This window comes from Prosopis cineraria, unplaced genomic scaffold (genome assembly GCF_029017545.1).
Source record: "Prosopis cineraria cultivar Desert tree isolate PC_DT_omini unplaced genomic scaffold, ASM2901754v1 PC3, whole genome shotgun sequence".
Taxonomy (NCBI): Eukaryota; Viridiplantae; Streptophyta; class Magnoliopsida; order Fabales; family Fabaceae; genus Prosopis; species Prosopis cineraria.
This window is the reverse complement of record NW_026555334.1, coordinates 22,999,262-23,018,937: the sequence shown is the minus strand read 5'-3', so window position 1 is coordinate 23,018,937 and position 19,676 is coordinate 22,999,262. Positions and strand designations below refer to the sequence as shown.

At 33.7% G+C, this 19,676-nt stretch overlaps 2 protein-coding genes across 3 annotated transcripts; both read right to left on the bottom strand.

Moving 5' to 3' along the window:
- Nucleotides 1-7,491: 7,491 nt before the first annotated feature.
- LOC129307431 (uncharacterized) lies at nt 7,492-10,762 on the bottom strand. The gene is made up of 2 exons (XM_054948394.1): nt 10,507-10,762; nt 7,492-9,079 (listed from the first exon to the last, which is right to left on the bottom strand). Exon 2 carries the CDS (start codon nt 9,002-9,004, stop codon nt 8,516-8,518), a length of 489 nt encoding a protein of 162 aa, XP_054804369.1. The 5' UTR covers nt 9,005-9,079; nt 10,507-10,762; the 3' UTR covers nt 7,492-8,515.
- Nucleotides 10,763-14,136: 3,374 nt separating this feature from the next.
- On the bottom strand, nt 14,137-19,433 carry LOC129307430 (protein PHR1-LIKE 3-like). Of its 2 annotated transcripts, none has more exons than XM_054948392.1 (6): nt 18,998-19,433; nt 15,938-16,014; nt 15,784-15,838; nt 15,449-15,527; nt 15,273-15,342; nt 14,137-14,805 (listed from the first exon to the last, which is right to left on the bottom strand). In XM_054948392.1, exons 1-6 carry the CDS (start codon nt 19,191-19,193, stop codon nt 14,332-14,334), a joined length of 951 nt encoding a protein of 316 aa, XP_054804367.1. In that variant the 5' UTR covers nt 19,194-19,433; the 3' UTR covers nt 14,137-14,331. The 2 variants fall into 2 exon arrangements, with proteins under 2 accessions (XP_054804367.1, XP_054804368.1); XM_054948393.1 differs by having other exon boundaries at nt 15,449-15,518; nt 18,998-19,432.
- Between the last annotated feature and the right edge of the window lie 243 nt (nt 19,434-19,676).

The following is a 19,676-nucleotide window of genomic DNA, read 5'->3' as shown; positions in this document are numbered from 1 at the left end:
CCTTTAAGTTTCTTAGGCACCTTACGGTCATAAATAACTCCTTTAGCTTTTCTCCAATTAAACCATCCAGCTTGAATTTTATGTGAAATATCTCCACTAATTTCGCCATCATTTTAAATAATGGCTCCCAAATATCTAAACTTTTTCACTTGAGGTATAATTTGATCTCCCAATTTCACTTTCAAATTATTTTCGAATAGTCCTTTGCCAAATTTACAATATAAATATTTCGTCTTACTTCTACTCAGACAAAAACCTTTCGACTCCAATGTCCTCCTTCATAACTCAAGTTTGCAATTAACCTCTTCTCTTGTCTCTTCTATAAGAACTATATCATCCGTGAGGAGCATACATTTCGGGATTTCCTCTTGAATATGTTCCGTCAAAACATTTAAAATCAAGTTGAATAAATAAAGACTCAGAGATGATCCCTGATGTAGTCCAATCTTTATAGGAAAATTCTTTGTTTGACCACTAGGCGTTCTTATACTAGTTTTTACCCCCTCATACATATCTTGTATGGCTTTAATATAAGCAATCCGTACTCCCTTTTTCTTCAACGCTTTCCAAAGCACTTCTCTTGATATACGGTCATAAGCTTTTTCCAAATCAATAAAAACCATGTGTAGATCTTTATCTTTACAACGATACTTTTTCATTAATCCCCTTAGTAGATAAATCGCCTCTGTAGTTGATCTACCTGGCATAAAACCAAATTGATTCTCAGAAATACTTGTCTCCAATCTCAACCTGTGCTTAATTACTTTCTCCCACAATTTCATTGTGTGGCTCATGAGTTTAATCTCTCTATAGTTAGTACAATTCTGAATATCTCCTTTATTTTTATAAATAGGAATTAATGTACTTTTCCTCCATTCATCAGGCATTTTCTTGGACCGTAAAATCACATTAAATAACTTAGTTAACCATCTCACCCCTTCTTCACCTAAACATTTCCACGCTTCGATAGATATACAATCAGGTCCGTTGGCTCTACCATTTGCCATTTTTTTAAGAGCTTCCTTTACCTCCTTATCACGTATTATTCGATAGAATGACAAATTTTGTTCTCCTTCACCAGTTACTAAATCCTCCAAGTTACTAAATGAATCCTCTCCATCATTGAAAAGTTTAGAAAAATAAGTCTCCCATCTATTTTTAATTTCATCATCTGTAACTAAAATTCTTTCCTCTTCATCCTTTATACACCTTACCTGTTCTAGATCTCTTGATTTTCTTTCCCTACTATTGGCAATCTTATAAATATTTTGCTCTCCTTCCTTCGTCTCAAGGTTCTTATAAAATTCTTCAAAAGCTTTAGAACGAGCTTCACCCACAGCTCTCTTAGTTTCCTTCTTAGCCATACGGTACCTCTCCCAATTTTCCTCATTGTTACACAAATGTATGGCTTTAAAATAGTTCTTCTTATACTTGATTTTGTCCTGTACACTATTATTCCACCACCAAGACTCCTTATCTCTCGGACCAGAACCTTTCAATTTTCCCAAAACTACTTTTGCAACCTCCCGTATTTTTTTAGCCATATCCTCCCATATGATGTTAGCACTTCCCTGAGAATCCCAAATTCCTTTATCCAAAAGATTTCACTTGAAAATATCTTGCTTCTCACCTTTTAATTGCCACTACCTAATCCTTGGTGTTACTACTTGTCGACGTTTTTGGATTTTACTCATAATACACACATCAAGGACTAGGACCCTATGTTGTGTCGTTACAGCATCTCCGAGGATCACCTTACAATTTTTACAAAATTTTCTATTTGTGTTCCTAACTAAAAGAAAATCAATCTGCGACCTTGAGGCTCCACTTTTGTAAGTGATGAGATGCTTATCTCTCTTCTTGAAACAAGTATTGGCAATCTTAAAATCATACGCCAATGAGAAATCAAGAAGAGTTTGTCCTTCATTGTTTAGCTCTCCAAAACCAAAACCACCATGCACCCTCGCATACTGACCAGCTTTCCTCCCGACATGCCCATTAAAGTCTCCTCCAATAAAAATCTTTTCACTTTGTGGTATGTGTCGAATCAACCCCTCCAGATCCTCCCAAAATAATTCCTTAAGATTGGCTTCTGTCCCGACTTGCGGCGCAGAAGCGCTAACAATATTAACAGTCTCACGTCCAATTATCATTTTTAAAGAAATAATTCTGTCTTCAATTCTGCTAACTTCTATAATGTTCTTCTTTCACTCCTTATCTATAATGATGCCTACTCCATTGCGTGCACTTACTTTTCCTGTATACCAAAGTTTGAAACCTTGAATATCCTTAGCTTCTTCTCCACGCCATTTTATTTCTTGCAAGCAAAGGATATTGATTTTCCTTTGAATCATAACCCCTACAACCTCTACAGATTTACAATTTAATGTCCCAACATTTCAAGTACCAAATCTAATTTTGCTCTTATGGACTAACTTCTTTATCCGCGTGCGTCCAGAATGACGTGGTAGCCCTTGCTCATTTAACACTACATCCGGGCGCCGATGCAGCGGCTCTAACTCACTTATCACTGTACTCGAGCCATGCAGCGCGTTACTTACGGGCAACGACCTAGCATTAACATTATAACGTCTATTGTCCATGTTCATGATAGATTCAACAAATTTTTATATTGGCTGTTGATGGCCTAACACAACCCTCCTCCTTTACCCGAGCTTAGGACCGGCTATAAATATAGGCGGAGTTATAGAACTCTACTTGACACAAAATCATTGAAATCCATTAACAAATCACATCATTGAACTTCAAAGAAAACATATCATTGAACTTTACAAGATTATTATAGTGGATTTTCAAGTAAGTCATGTCACACTTGCATTTCATTCAATTTTACACATTTCAATTGTCAAATATAACTCAATAAACCAATTAACACACAAAAGCATAAGAAATAATTTTCCAATTATCTAAAACCTTTGAGAGGTCAAAAGTTTTACTCCTCAAATTCACACTTTCAAAGCTTTACAAAACTTGAATGGTGCCCAAAGTATATTTACTCTACACAAATTTACAACAACAATCATTAATAACTTCCTTAGGACAAGTTGCCATACCTAAGTCACACTTTAACTCTCTCTCAAAATTTAATTCCTTCAAATACAAGGGTACCCATACGGTTTCTTAACTTCCTCTAACTACCATTAATTTCATTGAACTCCTAGATAACTATTAATGGAGCCACATTGCTTCAACCACCTCATTAATGATGGATTTTTGGTTATTTATGGCTCCTAACAACCAAAAAAATAGAGTCATAAATGCTATGTTTAAATAGCTCAATTAACTTTCATTAATTCTATTTAAGTTAATAGATTCGAATCTATAATCTCTATGGATAGAAAATCATCTTCCTCAACCATACCCTAACTCTTAACATTAAGAAAATGAAAGAGAAAGAAAGATTTAAGCTTATGAAACTTACCTCTAGTGTTTAGAAATTTCAAAATACTTCCAATGCTTCCAAACCCTAAGCCCTAACAGAGTTCCTTGTATTCCCTTCATTCACTCTTTTGTTTCTCTCTTTTTCTACATCAGTCTCGCATTCTTATTTCTATGGATTTTGTACCGTGTGCTGCAGCACATGTCCCCACATGCTGCAACATATGGTACAAAGAAGGATATTCTTCTTCAGATGACACCGTGTGCCTTGCCATATAGTACAAAGTTATTTCTCTTTATTTTTCTCACCTTTTCATGCCCAGGTGACCCGACCTCACTCTGTACTCAATCCTAGAGCTGAAACCACAACTCAAAACACCCATTAGCTCTCTATAATCACACACCACATTAATTTACATCATTAATCTCATTTAACTAGCTAATTAAGGGTAAGATTTCCTAGATGTTACATCAAACACATCTGTAGATGTCAAAATCAATTCTATGAAGCAAAAAACAAGATTTGTAAAATAGTTCATATGATTTTTAGATAAATTGTTAAAAAAATATAATTAAAAAGTTGGTAATAATAGCTTATGAGATAACTGTAATTTTGAATTCATAATTAATATTAGCATATATAGGGTATTTGAATATTCTTTAAAAAACTATAATTTTGTATCCATAATTGATTTTGACATTGTATAATGAGTGTTTGAATATTTTTAAAAAGCACTATAGTTTTAAAATTTATAATTGATTTTGACATGTAATTGAATGTTTGGATATATTTTCACAAAATCATGATTTTATCTAATTTTCAATCATGCTCAAAATCAATTTTATTAATCAAATTTATTAAATAACATAATCAATTATATTCAAAATAAAACATATTAATCAATTTTATCTGATGAATATTTGAATTGGCCGTGTAAAAATGATTGATATTAATTAATTTTTCTGGTGAAAATGATGAAGGGTTTTTTTTTTTCCTCTTTCCAAATTGTAAATTCCATTCATAGAAAAAGAAAAAACAAAATGCATACATCATTTCCAGAGATTCTTGAGAAATAGATGCCTTATAAAAATATTTTATCCATCTAGTATCAGAATATTTGGATAAGCCAAAAAAGGAAGCTTTATAATTATACACTTAAGGAACGGACCTACAACAAAATTACGAGATTACCTAACCATAGATTCCAGGTCACAGGTAAAAAATGCTAATAGATTCATTCCAATGGTTTACTTTTATGAAATTTTATTTTTTTCTTGACACTTACACCCATAACATTTAATACGCTGACAACTTCATCCTTCTCATTTTTCACCCTAAATCCTCACTTGTCTTTAGTGTCCCCCGTCACCCACCCCTTTTTCAGCCACCTTCCATTTCCATTATATAGTATTGTGTGAAGATTTTTTGTTTTTTGTTTTTTTTAAAGAAGTTTCTAAGTAGTATACCCCCCACCTTTTCCATCAAATATCTACATTTTCTTTTTCTCACTTCTTCAGCATCTTTTGGTCTCTTCTAATCTGAACAATGGTATTTAGTAGCTCCAACACGGACAAGTCTAAGTAACTACGTCACCAAAACTAAAAAACATGTAGTTAAATTATTATTTAAAAAAAAATAACTTTTCAATTTTACCCATACTTAAAAATATGAATTTTTTTTAAAAGGTCAACGAACATTTTAAACCTGAATAATATTCTGGACCCTAAACTTATGAAATGTGCAATTGGGCCCCACTACTTTAAAAATAATGGCCATTATTTTTAAAGATTAAGATGAGTGCTACATCAATGTGCAATTGAACATCACAATTATAAAAGTAACAGCTGTTTTCTCTAACTTAATAGCGAAGTTTTAAGTACATGAAATTTAGAAGTTGAAAAATTTTTTTACACATTTCAAAAGTTTATTATCCAAAATACTATTTACACAATAGTTTAGAGTCTTGAATGCTCATTAATCTAAAGTCTCGAAGAAAAATGCTGGAAAGCTGTAAATAGGATTGATTTTTTAAAAACTAATAATTGCTCTACCTTTTTATGCAAAACCACTAATATATAAAACCATCAAATTGTTCTATTATTTTACTATATAAGTAAAGAATCTAATGTTACCAAAAAAAAAAAGAAAAGAAAAGAAAAGAGAATCTAATCCATCTGTTGAATTTGTGGAACTCTTCTGGTAAGCTTCAATTATCAATCCATTCAACGACTAATAGCAGCTGACTCAACCAGCAACAATTGAGAAATAAATGCTCTCCTATTCTGTCCTCTAACTCACAAAAAAGGCATGAATTGTCAATGATCTATATATGAAATTTTTGCAACATGCTCTTTGTTAGAATCCTATACCTTTTAATGTCATGCAATGGAAGAGTATTTGGATACAATAAACTTTCTCCATGCAATTTTTATCCAGTGTAATGTGGCTTTATCCCCCTACAACTGGTATGTCAAGAATTTGAAAGGTAAGAAAATATGAAATTTTTGGCACTTCAAATTTTGTTTATTCTTTGAGTGGAGACTTGTCTTATTATGACTTGGCAATTCAAATTGAAAGGAGGGAGTAAGAAGCCTATAAACACTTCTTGGCGATTAGGAAGGTAATTAGTGCCATTATCTCTAAATGAATTATCTCCAATTCCTAGAACCATTTGGTTAAGTGGCATGAACATTCTCCTTTAGTGCCAGGAGTTCCAAGTTCAATTCTCATGTAGCCTAAAAAGAGAAAGAATTAAAAACAATTACATCAGGTGGGTTAGGGGCCTCTAATGTGCCATTCTCTAATACTCCTTGTAATGCCCCAACATTCCAATTTCATTTTTTATTTTTCTTTATATCATTGGCTTCTACATAAAATAAAAGACATTTGGATATCTTGATATCCTAAAATGGTAAAAATTTATATTTTTTATGATTTTTCAAAAGTAACAGGGTGTATTTGTAATATTTTTCTTTAAAAAATCATAAAAAATATAAATCTTTACTATTTTGGGACATCAAGATATTCAAATGTCTTTTATTTTATGTAGAAGCCAATGATCCAAAAAAAATGAAAAATAAAATTGGGATGTTGGGACATTACAAGGGACATTAGAAAATGGTACATTAGAAACCCTTAACCCTAGATCAGGTAGGTGTGTATGTAGGTTAAATAGGTGTTGTGTGTTGGATGGCTTGGTGATGCATGTGTGTGAAATCCCCTTCCCTGTAAGGAAGGATAGGTAGGTTATGGGAAAAAAAATATATTTGTCCATAGAAAGGTTTGCTCATTGGACAACAAAAAACTCCAGCTCTATCATATTCAGATCCTTTATGATATTTGGAAAAATAACTTATGTTTTTCCCCCTAATTTTGATGTTCTGTTTTGTAACAATGCAACTCTTTTTGGTCTCAATTTGTTCATCAAATTTATCTCAATTATCAATTTAATCTTTCAAATTTTTTTTATCAACTTAGTTCTTTAAATTTATTTTAATTATCAATTTAATCATTAATATTTTAAAATGAAGTTACACTGTTAAAATTTGTTAACATAAATAATAGAACATTGATGGTCATATACAATGATAAAAATTAAACTAATTTAAAAGTTAATTTATTCTCATTTAACTGTGTATATATATATGTCAAAACATTAATATATGTTACACATTAAATTATTTTAAAAATTAATTTATATTTTAAAACTTAAAAAACTCATGTGATAATTTAAAAAAAAAAGAAACCATAAGACTAAATCAATAACTGAAATAAATTTAAAAAACTAAAAATTTCATCATCCAAACTTTTTTACCCTAATCTTCTATCCCATTTTATTTTCAATAAAACGGAAGAGGAAGAAGAAGAGAGATCGTTCCAGGCCCAAGATAAAGCAGGGCCGATATCGAAATTCAAATCCACGATAGCGTTCACGAAGTTCTTCTTTCCAACCATCAGACCTTGATGACATTCACATCTAAACTCATTGATGAAACATTTTTGAAGACGACACAAACTTGTCAACCAAAAATTAGCCCCCTTAAACAGTGAGAAAGAGATTCCGAAATCTTTCAAATAAGCACACCATTGGAAAACCAAATAGACTTAAATTAAAAAAAAAAATACAGAATCATCCAAAATACATCCATCAATACTTTTTCCATTCCGGAAAAACACTCAACCAGAAAGTAAATTTGCTGAACCAGTTAGCCCACTATGTTTCCTTGCCGCTTAAAGCACCCAAAATAACGCCAGCTTACATTTAAAGTCAATAAGAGCGATTATCCTAACTTTACATTCACATGATACTATCTGATTCGGATCCCAATCAACCAAGACTCCAAGAGTGACCATTGCCACATTACATGAGAAGAAGAAAATCATGAATACAGAACATTTAGGCGATGGGATCAACGACACCTCTTTTAGTGAGTTTCAATTGAATCATTGCTCCACCTGGCTGTACAACATGTAAAGTAGTTAATACAATGGTACAACAGTTAAAAGCTTGTGTCTGAGTTTTAACTGCAACCACGTGAATGCAATCTAGCTTTTGTTTTCCATCAGACTGATGCCATTCGTTTCAGAAAGATAAAGAACATAAAGGTTAAAAACCAACGAGACCAATTCTCTTCAATCATAAGAAAATGGCCCAAAGTCTGCAATTTCCACAGGAAAATACCAGAATCTAGTCTTGTTCATTTAGAAGCTTTTGGTTTCTCCACAATACCACCCAAACAAAACAAGTAAAAAGTCCAGAATTCGTTCTGCACGCAATGCAAAAGAGATGGCAGAGCTCCCCCCTGTAAAAGTACACACCAGAGGGACACTTGGGTCCCCAGTACTCATGAAGGAAACCAAGTAATTCACACATCTCAAATCAAACAAGTCCCAGATCACCGATAAGGGCTCCTTGGTTAACGCTAATTCAAGCTAATTCAAGAGTCACTAATGTGTTCAATGCAGCAAGTACGGAGAAAAAAGAAGCAAGTAGCAGCAAGCTCCTACCAAGAATATGTTGGATGTATCATTATCTCCAAACAAGGGTAGGCCAAAATGGAAGTGCTCTGCCTTCAGTTACAAGAATCTCAAGTCAGATATGAAGAACTTGCAGGCTTAGTTAATGGTCTCAGAAAGCTTCGAGAAACCCAGCTTCCTAAGGCGATTTGTTATAGGGGTAGCCCAGGCTTTATCTGAGTTCCCACATTTTATGTCCACAACCTCAACAATGTTAGATATCTTCTTATCTTTTTTCTCCCTCGTTGGACTTTTGTCCACCACAAAGCTATCAAAACCAAGCATGGGGATTCGATGGCTATGTCTGCCATTAGTTTTTGTTTTCTGGGGAATTTTGGTGCTTCTATGGATTCCGCTGCTGCTGCTAGCTTCATCAAATGAATTTCTTGGTTGCAGTTTTTTGGGAGTAATATTACCATTACTCGGAAGTGTTTGAGGTTTAGTTCTTGAAGTTACCTGCTTGCGTGGTGTGGAAGAGAACTGCTGTTCCAATTCTCTTGTCATTAAGGAACTGATTGTTCCCGTGGTCCCTACCTTAATGGACCCTCCACCTCCCTTGATGCCTTCCAGAGTATGAGTCTGAGCCATGCTTCTGCTTGGCCCAATCAAAGATCTTTGTATGCAAGTGTTTGAGATAAGTTAATCTCAGCTTAGTCCAATGATCTGTTATATATTGTAGGATCACCCAATTGTTTGAAAATTGAAAGATGTAAATGATGTAGAAAAGTCATAGTTTAATCAAAATTCTTACTAAAAGTCAGAAAATACAGATTGCACAGAAAAAGATAAATGATCATCATATTATACAAGAAGAAATAAGCAGGAGAGGGCGAGAGGAGTCATTAGATTTAAACCACCAGATGACATAATTCTAGCACTAAAGCGACAAAAACAGAAAAGAAAATGTGTAATCGATTAATTAGAAAGTAGTATACTTGGTTACTGGACATTTACATATAGCACAAGGAGGCCCATTTTCCACTAATGCCAAAATGGGAGGGACCAAAAAGACTAAGGAGTTTTTAATGGATAAAATGTATGGACAATCTAAGCTTTTACAATCCAACATGTATACCAAACATCTAATAAGACCACTTGTATCAACAAATACTGTCTTATCTAGCCTTAAATAGTACTCATGATACTCAAGTGGCCACAATCTCAACAAAACAAACGGAACAACTTCAAAGATCAAGATATTTTATTTTATTTGGTGAATCAAGATATTTTATTTGCTATCGGGGAAGAATTGTATATCACATGCTCAGGAAGGAAATGCCAACTACCATCACTTCCTACGCCACTGAGTCCACATAAAAGAAGGAATTTATTAATCTACAAAAAATTAAATAAAAGGAACAAAAAGAAAATATTACTACCAGGCCAAAAGCATACGTTCAGAAAAGCCAAAAAGGAGCAATGAAGAGGAAGGGGAGGGAATAGAAAATTTCCTTACATCTTGTTCTCGGAAGTTATCTACAATCAAGGGTGTATGCCAAAAGGTTTTCACGCAACCTTCCAAAATATTTTAAAATCCTCTCCTTATTACATTTCTATGCTCAGAGCTCCAGAGGATAGGTTTCCAAGAGTCCAGAAGAGAGGTTCAAATCCCCCATCCAGAAACTCAACAAAACAGCGAAATCGAACCCAATATTGAAGTGAGTTATGTAATTAACCTAAGATTTCCCATGATTTATGGGAAAAACGCTCAGAAGCCTTGTAGTTGGAAGTTTTAAAAGGGAAGTGGTCCATTAATTAATCAATGTATATGATATTATGAAAATCTCAGATCAATTGATTGATTCTAATGCCTGTGGCTTCGAGTACAAGATTTGAAGACATCGATTGAGATAGTAATAGTGAGTAAAGGTTGACAATTTTAGAAAATTTAGCCTAAACACCACAAATAAAAGAAAGCATTTGCAAACTGAAAGCTCAACACATCTCAAAACATAAAATCTGAAGCAAAACTGTAAAAGATCAATTCAGGATAATTTAAAAAGTTATACTCAACTATTCATGGAAACATAAAACATTAAAAAGCCAATCAAGTGAGGCATTGATGAAACGAAGTAGAAGAAGAAGCTCACCCAAGAATGAAAGCGGCAAAGGATAAATAGGCTTCCCAAGAATGAAAGCGGCGAAGGATAAATAGGCTTAGTGTTGGCTTCAACGTAAGCAACTCAAGAAAGGCTAAATTCACCTCGAACCAAGTAAGCCAGAAGCGAAATTGAGCAAAGATGAAGAACAGAAGCACAGATCTAGACGAAGCACAGCGCCACAGAGCGCCACAGAGGCTATGGGTTTCCTGTGTTAAGTGACTTAGTGTGAACTGTCAAGAGTCTGAACAAAAAATTAGCTTTTGCCTTTTCGCGTCTTTTCGTTTTCGTGTTTGAGAAAAAGCAAAGGTTTCATGCGCATTGTTTTTTTTTTTTTTTTAATTATTATTTTTGAAATGATGGAGCTCAAAATGACCTTGAATTCTAAAATTGACACTGAAAGATTTAGGTTATGGCCTGGAAAAAAAAAATTCTCTGTAATTTATGTAAGTCTAGATCTGGTAAAAAAATTTCATTAATCAGATAGAAACATGGTTGTATGAAAATATTGTTTAGTTTTGGTTTGAGTAAATTCCAAAAAAAGTTGAAATTGCAATGTTGTGTTGGTTTATTTAAAATGGTAAATGGGCATTTAATAATGCTCCTATGTAACTTGTTAGGTATAGAACATTATATGCACTAACAAAATTGAGGGAGAATGGTAATAAGCAACGAAGAAATTAATGATAATTAAATTTTTAATAAATTTTATTTAAAATAATTATAAATATTGATTTAAATAATTATAATTTATAAATATTGATTTAAATAATTATAATTTTTTTCTTTGAATAGAAAGGGGAACAAAGCATTAAAAAAGATACAAGCAACTTAACCTAAGGTTAGGAAACATAATCAATCATTATCAACTACCTTAAGATAATAAGATGAGAGATGATCAAAGATGCTACTACTTTCATCTTAAATTATAAGGCATTTTTGAAGAAAATTTTTTATCCCAAAATATAAGATTTTATTAAATATATTAATTTTAATATTACCCTTTCTCTCTTTATAATTAATTTATGTTCTTTCTCTTTTCAATATATCAAATTATGAGTATTTTTAAAATTTATATTTTTGTTTTAAAAATATAAGGTTGTCAAATGTATTTAATAAAATTTATTGATATGTAAAATTTTGTCTAAAAGTATTTTATAATTTGAAATAAAAGAAATACAATCTAGGCTAGTGCTAGCATTAGTTGCTAAAAAAGTATGCACAAAAATTTGTTTGTCTATACTTGAAATTAATCGTGACATTCTAATTTCAAAACAACATCAATCGAGCTTGTCTTTATACAGATGTGATTCACAATCAATGCGATAAACTAGATTAAGAGCTTCAACACAATCAATAAAAACTCAAACCCTATGAAAACTTTTTGTCTAGCATAATTGTAATCCATAGATAATTCCTAGTGTTTAGTTATAGCAATAGGAAAGAAGCCAATACAAGCATTAAAACCTATAATTCAATTTGCAGAATTATCTTGTATTACCCTCTGCACTTTGCTATCCCATCATTAATGGATCCATTAATAATCAGTTGGACTTCATTTGGTTAGATAAAAATTATAAATTTAAAAGTTTCAGTAAGACATCTTAAACTTTAAATATAACTTAATTTATAATTAAGAGTCATGTTTGTAATTGTTTAAATCAATATTTACAATTTATTTTACAAAAAAATTTGTTGAGAATTTAACGTATTAATTTCATATTTTAAAACTTTACTGTGATTTTCCATAAAATGTACGTCTTCTACTAATTGGATAACTAAAATAAAACACATTATCCTCCACCTCGTTGTTAGCCTTCTTGGACGCATAATCTTTCAAAGGTAATTCATAGTGCCTCTTTGTTAGACTTAATAATCTATTATATGTATAAGTTTTGATAATGGCACATATAAAATAAAGATATTATAAATGATTTCAAATAAAATGTTACTAGAAGCTAGCATATATGAAGTATGTATGAATACATGGGATGAATGAAGTTTGGAAAAGAGTACGATGCATTTGCTTTTAAATATGTTGAAATTTGAAGTTTGTCTTTTAGTGTCTAATTTGAAATTCATCTTCATGTATTTTAGTTCTATATTCTTGCAGCTTGAAGTCTTGGCTTATGTGTGCACGTGAAGAGTCTAGGAAAAGAAATTTTGTCATTGAATGTTGCTGCAAAAGTGGGCAGATTTTAAATTTAAGTTGTGTTAAGGACACTATTCTTAAAAATTATTTCACCACACTTTTCTAATCGCATGTACAGCAACTTCTTATGACAAACTTGTCTTGTGAAGGCTAACAAGGACATAGAATAATAGAAAGCAGCAAAATAATATACTCAGGGTAAATAAGGACAGCATAGAGGAAGAGGGAAGAAGTGACTTGAAATCTCAAGAGCCCGACACTGTGAATACTACACATTTCAGCATATAAAGGCACGAACCTAGATGCATGTTGGGCATCCATTAACCCATGCTAACTCACCAAACAATCAAATCCTATAAAACCTCGGTTACTAAATGGTGGCTTAAAAATATGTTTAATGGTTAATTAATGTCATTTAAGGACAATTAAACTGACCACCGTTTTTAAAACTCTTCAAATTTGAAATTCAAGTTGTCAAATTGTTTTTGCAAAATAATTCCGGTAAAAAGAACATATTGTCTCTTTAACTTGTGTGTGGGGAGATGAATTGGCTGTTTTTAATCGCAATTACCTTTCATAGACATATCTCATGCATATGAGCTCACTTATTTTCCAAGTTCATTTACTAGCTCACTTAGATTTTTTAGTATGCATATTCTAAGAGCTCTCTTCATCTAGGCAATGCAAGACTTTTTTTTTTTTTAATACGCTCACTTAATAACTACAACAAATGTATGTTTTGAAACTTGTACTTCAAATGGAAGGAGGGGAAGAGGACTATAAATCCTTCTTCAATTTTAGTTACAGGGAACAAGCTTGTAAGATATCTTTCTTCTTATTCTTATGAAAGGCAAAGTGTTTTTTCCATGAGTTCTTTTTGACTTTCTTTTATTCTCCTGAAAGGTTATATTGCAAATAATTTTACTTTTGTCAATGAAGATTCAATTATACCCCGCACTTGATACTTTTAATATTGAAATTGAAATATTTAAATATATCAAATATTATAATATAAAGTCATAAATGTGCTCCCTGGAGAGTTCTTTTCCCCATCCTTCTCATGTCAATTCCCCAATGGATTAGCTAGCACTGACGTCAATAAGTGGGCTAACGGTTTTATGTTTTTTTTTTCTCCCTTTCAGTGCGTTGACATAATACTCTGTATAATGCTAGTTTAATTAAATGTCATCATCCGTTACCCCACACGCCGAAAAAACAAGAAAGAAATCTCGTGCGCATTTCAAATTCAATATTCCCCATTAGGATATCCAATGCTTTTCAATGACCAACAGAATAGAAGATGCTTTCAATACTTTTCATTAAAAAAAGAGTGTAGGCAAAAGTGTGCTTTTCAAGGTTGCATTATTAAATATTGTTTGAGTTAGCAAATGTAACTTGACTAGATTGTGACGAAAATTTAGGCTTCACCATACGACATTGCGCTAAATGCAATAAGGAATCCATTAAAATGAACTAAAGACGACATACAATGCCACTTCTTAATGTTTAATAAGCACAAGAGTGAGTGTTAAGAATTTACATAAATGAGACGAGTTAGATTTCTTTCAATAAAAACAGCTTAGAATCCATGCACTAATCCTCTGAAAAGAAAATCAAGCCCTAAGGTCTCACTTTATCATGACTATGTGAAGATCTTCCATACCCTACATTCCATACCTAGTTATTCCATGCAGGTTACCTTGGGCCACATTTATGCCTTGAGTTCTCATGGAGGCTTCGCTCCAGATCAAAGGGGTTGCTGCCATGGATTCCAAGCTCAGTATCCTCTTGTTTGCCCCACTAATGGGAGATCCTTCTAGTGTCAAACCTCCAGGACTCTCGTGCGATGTTAGGCAACTTTCGGTTGAACAATCAGCCCTTTGGGAATGAAGATTTGGTAATTCTTCTCTAGGCGCCTGAACTGCTCCGGTTGTGCCAGTAGATGGTAATGAGTAAAAGCCAAGAGGGTCAACAAAGGGACCTCTTGGTGCTTTACATCCATGTCCTTGAAATTTTTGGCTGTCTGTGTCTATAACCGTAGCACCAATAAACTGATCAGCAAGCATCTTGCAGGCTCTTTCGAGCATGGCCATGTATCTTTGCTCTGCATCCTGGCGAATCTGCAAATGCTTCTCTGCCTGCAGAGGGATGGATAATTCTAAAAATTAGTAACAAGTAAGGTAGATCCCAAATATTAATAATATGGAAATCCATGTCAACCCGCCCTATTGAATCATTAAACCAATGTCTTAACCAGTTTACTAAAATGACCAGTTTGATTCAGTTTGACTATGATTTTGACTATTAATCCTTAAATAAGTGCCTTAATTTATTCAATGACTTGTCCAATTTTCAGTATTTTGCAAACTTCGATGAGAGTTTCTTGAACCCCAAGAACTAACAAAACCACAAGCAGCCGCTTGCAATCACACAGTTACATGCAACATATTACTATTATCATGGTGTGGCTCCAAATACCCAGCAAAGATATCGGGCACTGTGTTAGAATCCGTGCTGCTCATGTCTCTGAACAATGCGGTTTCCAGTAGGTTTGATAAATATATTGATGTGGTCCAAGATTCATTAAACCAAAAGGGAAATTTACCTCTACTTGCAAATGTAGTTTACTTTGCACTTCCATCTGTACCCTTAAAGCCTCCTTGATTTCATGACCCCTAGAAATAACATAGCATTGCTCACAATCAGCTCGCTACTTTTAAAACAAAACGCACATCCATCCAGCAGACAACAAATATGGAAAAGGAAGGAATTATATCTTACTCATTTGTATCAGTAGTTGGCAACTTTGGGGAAGAGTTATCAGCACCAGGGCTTTCTAAAAGATATGAACCTGATATTCCTTCCACAAATTTTCAATGAGAAGTCAATTGAAGTTAACACTAACCTAAAAGGTTTAACTTAGAGAGGGTTCCTCATCAATGTCTATCAATTTAAACTCAGTGGTAAAGTACGATGATGGTAGAATCACAGAGTAAAGGTTCCCAATCAACCTTATCTCCAAAAGAATACAAAAGAGAGAAAGAACCACTATTTATGTTGGAAAAGACAGGTAGAGCAATATTGGGGGGGAGGGGGAAGTGACGTGAAAACCATACCATCTTTGCATCCTTCAACCATATCTTTGCCTGATTGCTTGCCAAGTCTGTATTTCTGCAATGCAGCAGGGAATAGTATAATATTAGAGGGTGGGTCACTTCCACTAGAAAGCCAAATTTGAGCAAAGTACATGACAAAAATTCAAGAATCGACCTGAAGATGACTCTTCAAATGAAATAAAGTCAAACCCTTTACATTCATGGTTCGCATGATTGCTTTTGGTGTAGCTTCTGCAGACAAAATATGAAGACCCTAGTCAGAAAATGGCAATGGGGATAATCTACACATGAAAATTCGATGGGAACTAACCACAAGATGGGTAAATAAAAGGTTATTTAGCAAACAATCAAAGCTTGGATCATTTATAAGACTTGACGGACCAAAAAAGACTGACAGCAAGCGTACTATTCAATTTTGACAGATTGGTGAATTTGCACAATAATTTCTTGCTCAAAAATTGAGTAACACCATAGGCCCTATGGTTTGAGCTGAATCAGCTGATGATGCAGTGATTTAGAACATAATTTCATGCCACACATGTCTTCCCATTCCCTCTACCCAAACAAGAAGAGTATAATAGTTCCCATTACCTATATTTGACTAGAAGAGGCTTTGTTCGTGTCACCAATTTCAGAAGAAAACACAGACGTCATGTGTCAAGGATGGGTTCTCCATGGTTATCAGCAAGGTGGCTAAATTTAACTTGAAATTCAATCACCAACCTAACTGTACATGAGTCTTTGCTTCACAATTAACAATTCGTTTAAACAATTAAGATTTTCAATCACCATCCTAACTATAAATGACCCACATATTTCTGAAGTGATATGAACCAAGAGGGCAATTGCATTAATATGTATATTTCAACTGAAGTGGAGCCCTTAGTATTGAAGGGCCTAATAACAAGAGGAAAATTTACGAGGTTACAAGATGCTAATGGGAGACTAATGGAATGCATTAAGGCCAAACACGCTCATATGCACATGGAGGAAGTAAATGAGGCCCTATCTTATATATTCAAGCCCAAATGCATGCTACAATGGGCCAAGACAGTTGAAGGATGTGATGATAGGAGTATAGTTGAATCTGGACAGTCCAAAGGAAGTATTAGATACATGCTTGCCCCACAAGTTAAGCCTATACTGGCTCATCAAGTTAGATAGGTGTCAGCTATATATTTTAGAAAAAATTCATTTTGCTGTCTTATTTTCATATTTTGTTTCCTGTTTAATAAGTATCTGGTCTACTTTTCTATTTCCTATATTAGTTTCTTATTTTCTGAGCTATGTTGTTTTAAGAAATTAATGTTCTTTATTGTTAGCAGATTTTTATTACACATTTTTTGGATTGAATACTCCTAAGTCAATTAGGCAATCTTTTGGCTATAAATATAGTATCGCAGTGAACATTAATTGACAGATTGAGAGATTGGAATTGAATAAAGCAGTGAATGTTTCTCCCATTTTGAGATTATTTATATTTCTCTTGCTCTAGTGTAACCTTGTATTGTCAATTTATTATTAGGTTGTAATTCAAGTTTACAAAGCCCCCGATTCAGGCTTTGAGCCAGGTGTTTTTGTGCTGTGTGGATTGGTCCGTCATGTTTGTAATTGGACATATTGTTGAAGTAGCAGGTCACATTCCCTATAACGTTGGTTAGCTAATTGATTCTGTCAGGTCTTGAACCATCTTCTATCCTTTGTCCAGCACTGAAGAAGGGGGCACCCCAATGACTCACATCAATTTGACCATTCACATCTCACTCAATTGAAGAAGTTGTTTATACTGAAATTCTGCTTCTTCTTTTTTTGGCATATAATTCAGTATATTGTTAATGCCATATTAAGATCAACAATTTAGTAACCACTTCCCACAGCCACGGAGAATATAAGGAAAAAAAAACTGAGAGCTATGGTAGGAAACCCAAAAGTTCTCTCTTACTCATTATGGCTTATGTACATGATTATCTAGCCAGAACCAAGGGAAAATATATCCAACAAGGCTTTTAGAGTTCAAAATTCGACAAAGCCAGAAGGTGGAAACCTAGCAGCATGACCAAATTAAAGTAGTTAACATTAAATCAAAATTATGTACATATATATATAAGGCATAACATCATTTCTGAGTTATAATGCCCCAATATCCCATTAAACAATATGCCAAATTAAGTACACCAAATGCTTCTTTGAATCATTAATCAAAAGCATTGCCTAGCAATACAAGAAAATCAACTTATTAAAACTCGTTGATACCAAACAAAAAGGGAAAAAAGCAATGTTTCTAATGAAGAAGCATTGGGCAATTGTATTTCAGTCAATCTCTAAGGCACATAAGTTGTGGTTAGTTCTAACTTGTTCTCTTCCACTGTGAATAACTTCTAATTGCACAGTCCTTCACGTGTTTTAACTTCTTTGGTTGCCAGAATGCCAATAGATGTCCCACTTAAGATGCATGCACATGTAAGCATCAACGATATCTAGGTATCTTGTATACCTGGATTAGATGCCTGTGTCTGGCAAGCATTCCAGATTCAAGAAGGGATAAGATGCCCCCACTTTTTTTCTCAATAAAAAAATGGCATCTCATAACTTAACTTAGAAGAATCTGATACATCATCAAACTACTCCACATTATTGTTTAAGGGTTCGAGCACTGATTTATGAGCTTATTTAAACAAGACAAGTTTCTATTTAAACCTGGTCATCCAAACCAAAAGTTAATAAAGAAGCTGCTAATCTCATCATAAATTCATCTTCATCAACTTGCTGTTCATAGTTTTCTTCCCCTTCTTGTTCCAGTCATCACGGACACAGACATGCCAGTTTCTTTATAAGAAAGAGCATTTATTGTAAGGGACAGATTTTTCTTCGTAACTAAATGAACTTTTTAATTCACTACATTACTACAACTGAGTTGAAATTTAAATTCCCAGGGACAAAGAAAAGGCCAATAGAATTAATTATTCCCAATCCGATTCCTTAAAAAAAAAAAAGGCAACATAGGACTCAAAAGAAGGAAAAAATCTCTCTTTCCTTTGCTCTGGAAATAGTTTTTACTCAGCGAACTACTCAGAGAAACTCATAATTTCTTTCATTTATCAAATGGGTGCAGCACAGTCTGCTCACTTCGTTACAAGGAAAAATCGATTATAAATACAAGTTAGACAGATACCAAAGAAAGAGCAAGAGCAAGAGTTGAAGAAGAAATACTTACTGCTGGCGCCCCCAAGCTGAGTAACAGCATCGACGAATCGTTCATGGAGGTCCTGGGTCCAGCGGAGACGAGGTTTGGGATCGGCGGTCAACACCAGACAAGGGTCTCCGTTGTTGTTGAGGCCATGGTTGGACCCACCCTGCATGTCTTCCTGACCAACCATCCCTTCGTGTGAGTGTATTAGTCTGGGATACATCCTTCTTCTTCAATGGTGAAATATGAAAAAGCCACCACTGAAGCTGTTGGTCGAAGGAAACCCAATGGGGGATTATTACTTGACGAAGAAGAGGACGAGCAGAGAGAAGAGATCTAAGTTACCCATTAGCCATTCTTCCTAAAAGAGAGAGAAAACAAAGTTAAAAGACCAAAGCGAGAGGGGTAAATTACCCAACAGGTCGGTGGGTGGGTTGGGACAGTGAAAAGCTATGCCTCTCTCTTTCTAAGGCGAAAATGTGGAGGAAAGATGATTGAACAACGTACCACTGGAACTGGACCTGGCACGCTTTCTGAGAAGTTGTCGTTTTCTAAGTTTTTTTTTTTTAATTACACCTAGGTCGTCATAAAAGAATTTGTTATCACAAAATACTTTTAAATTTTAAATTCAACATATTTACAATTTAATAAAAGATACTCTGTCTATTTTTATATATATAAAAAATTATATTACATAATTTAAAAA

Excerpts from the sequence above, each read along its gene's own strand:
- LOC129307431 (XM_054948394.1), bottom strand. The coding sequence starts at position 9,004 with ATGGCTCAGACTCATACTCTGGAAGGCATCAAGGGAGGTGGAGGGTCC.
- LOC129307430 (XM_054948392.1), bottom strand. The coding sequence starts at position 19,193 with ATGTATCCCAGACTAATACACTCACACGAAGGGATGGTTGGTCAGGAA. Across the intron at positions 15,839-15,937 it reads ATTTGAAGAGTCATCTTCAG|AAATACAGACTTGGCAAGCA; the intron begins GTCGATTCTTGA and ends GCTGCATTGCAG. Across the intron at positions 15,343-15,448 it reads CCAACTACTGATACAAATGA|GGGTCATGAAATCAAGGAGG; the intron begins GTAAGATATAAT and ends TGTTATTTCTAG.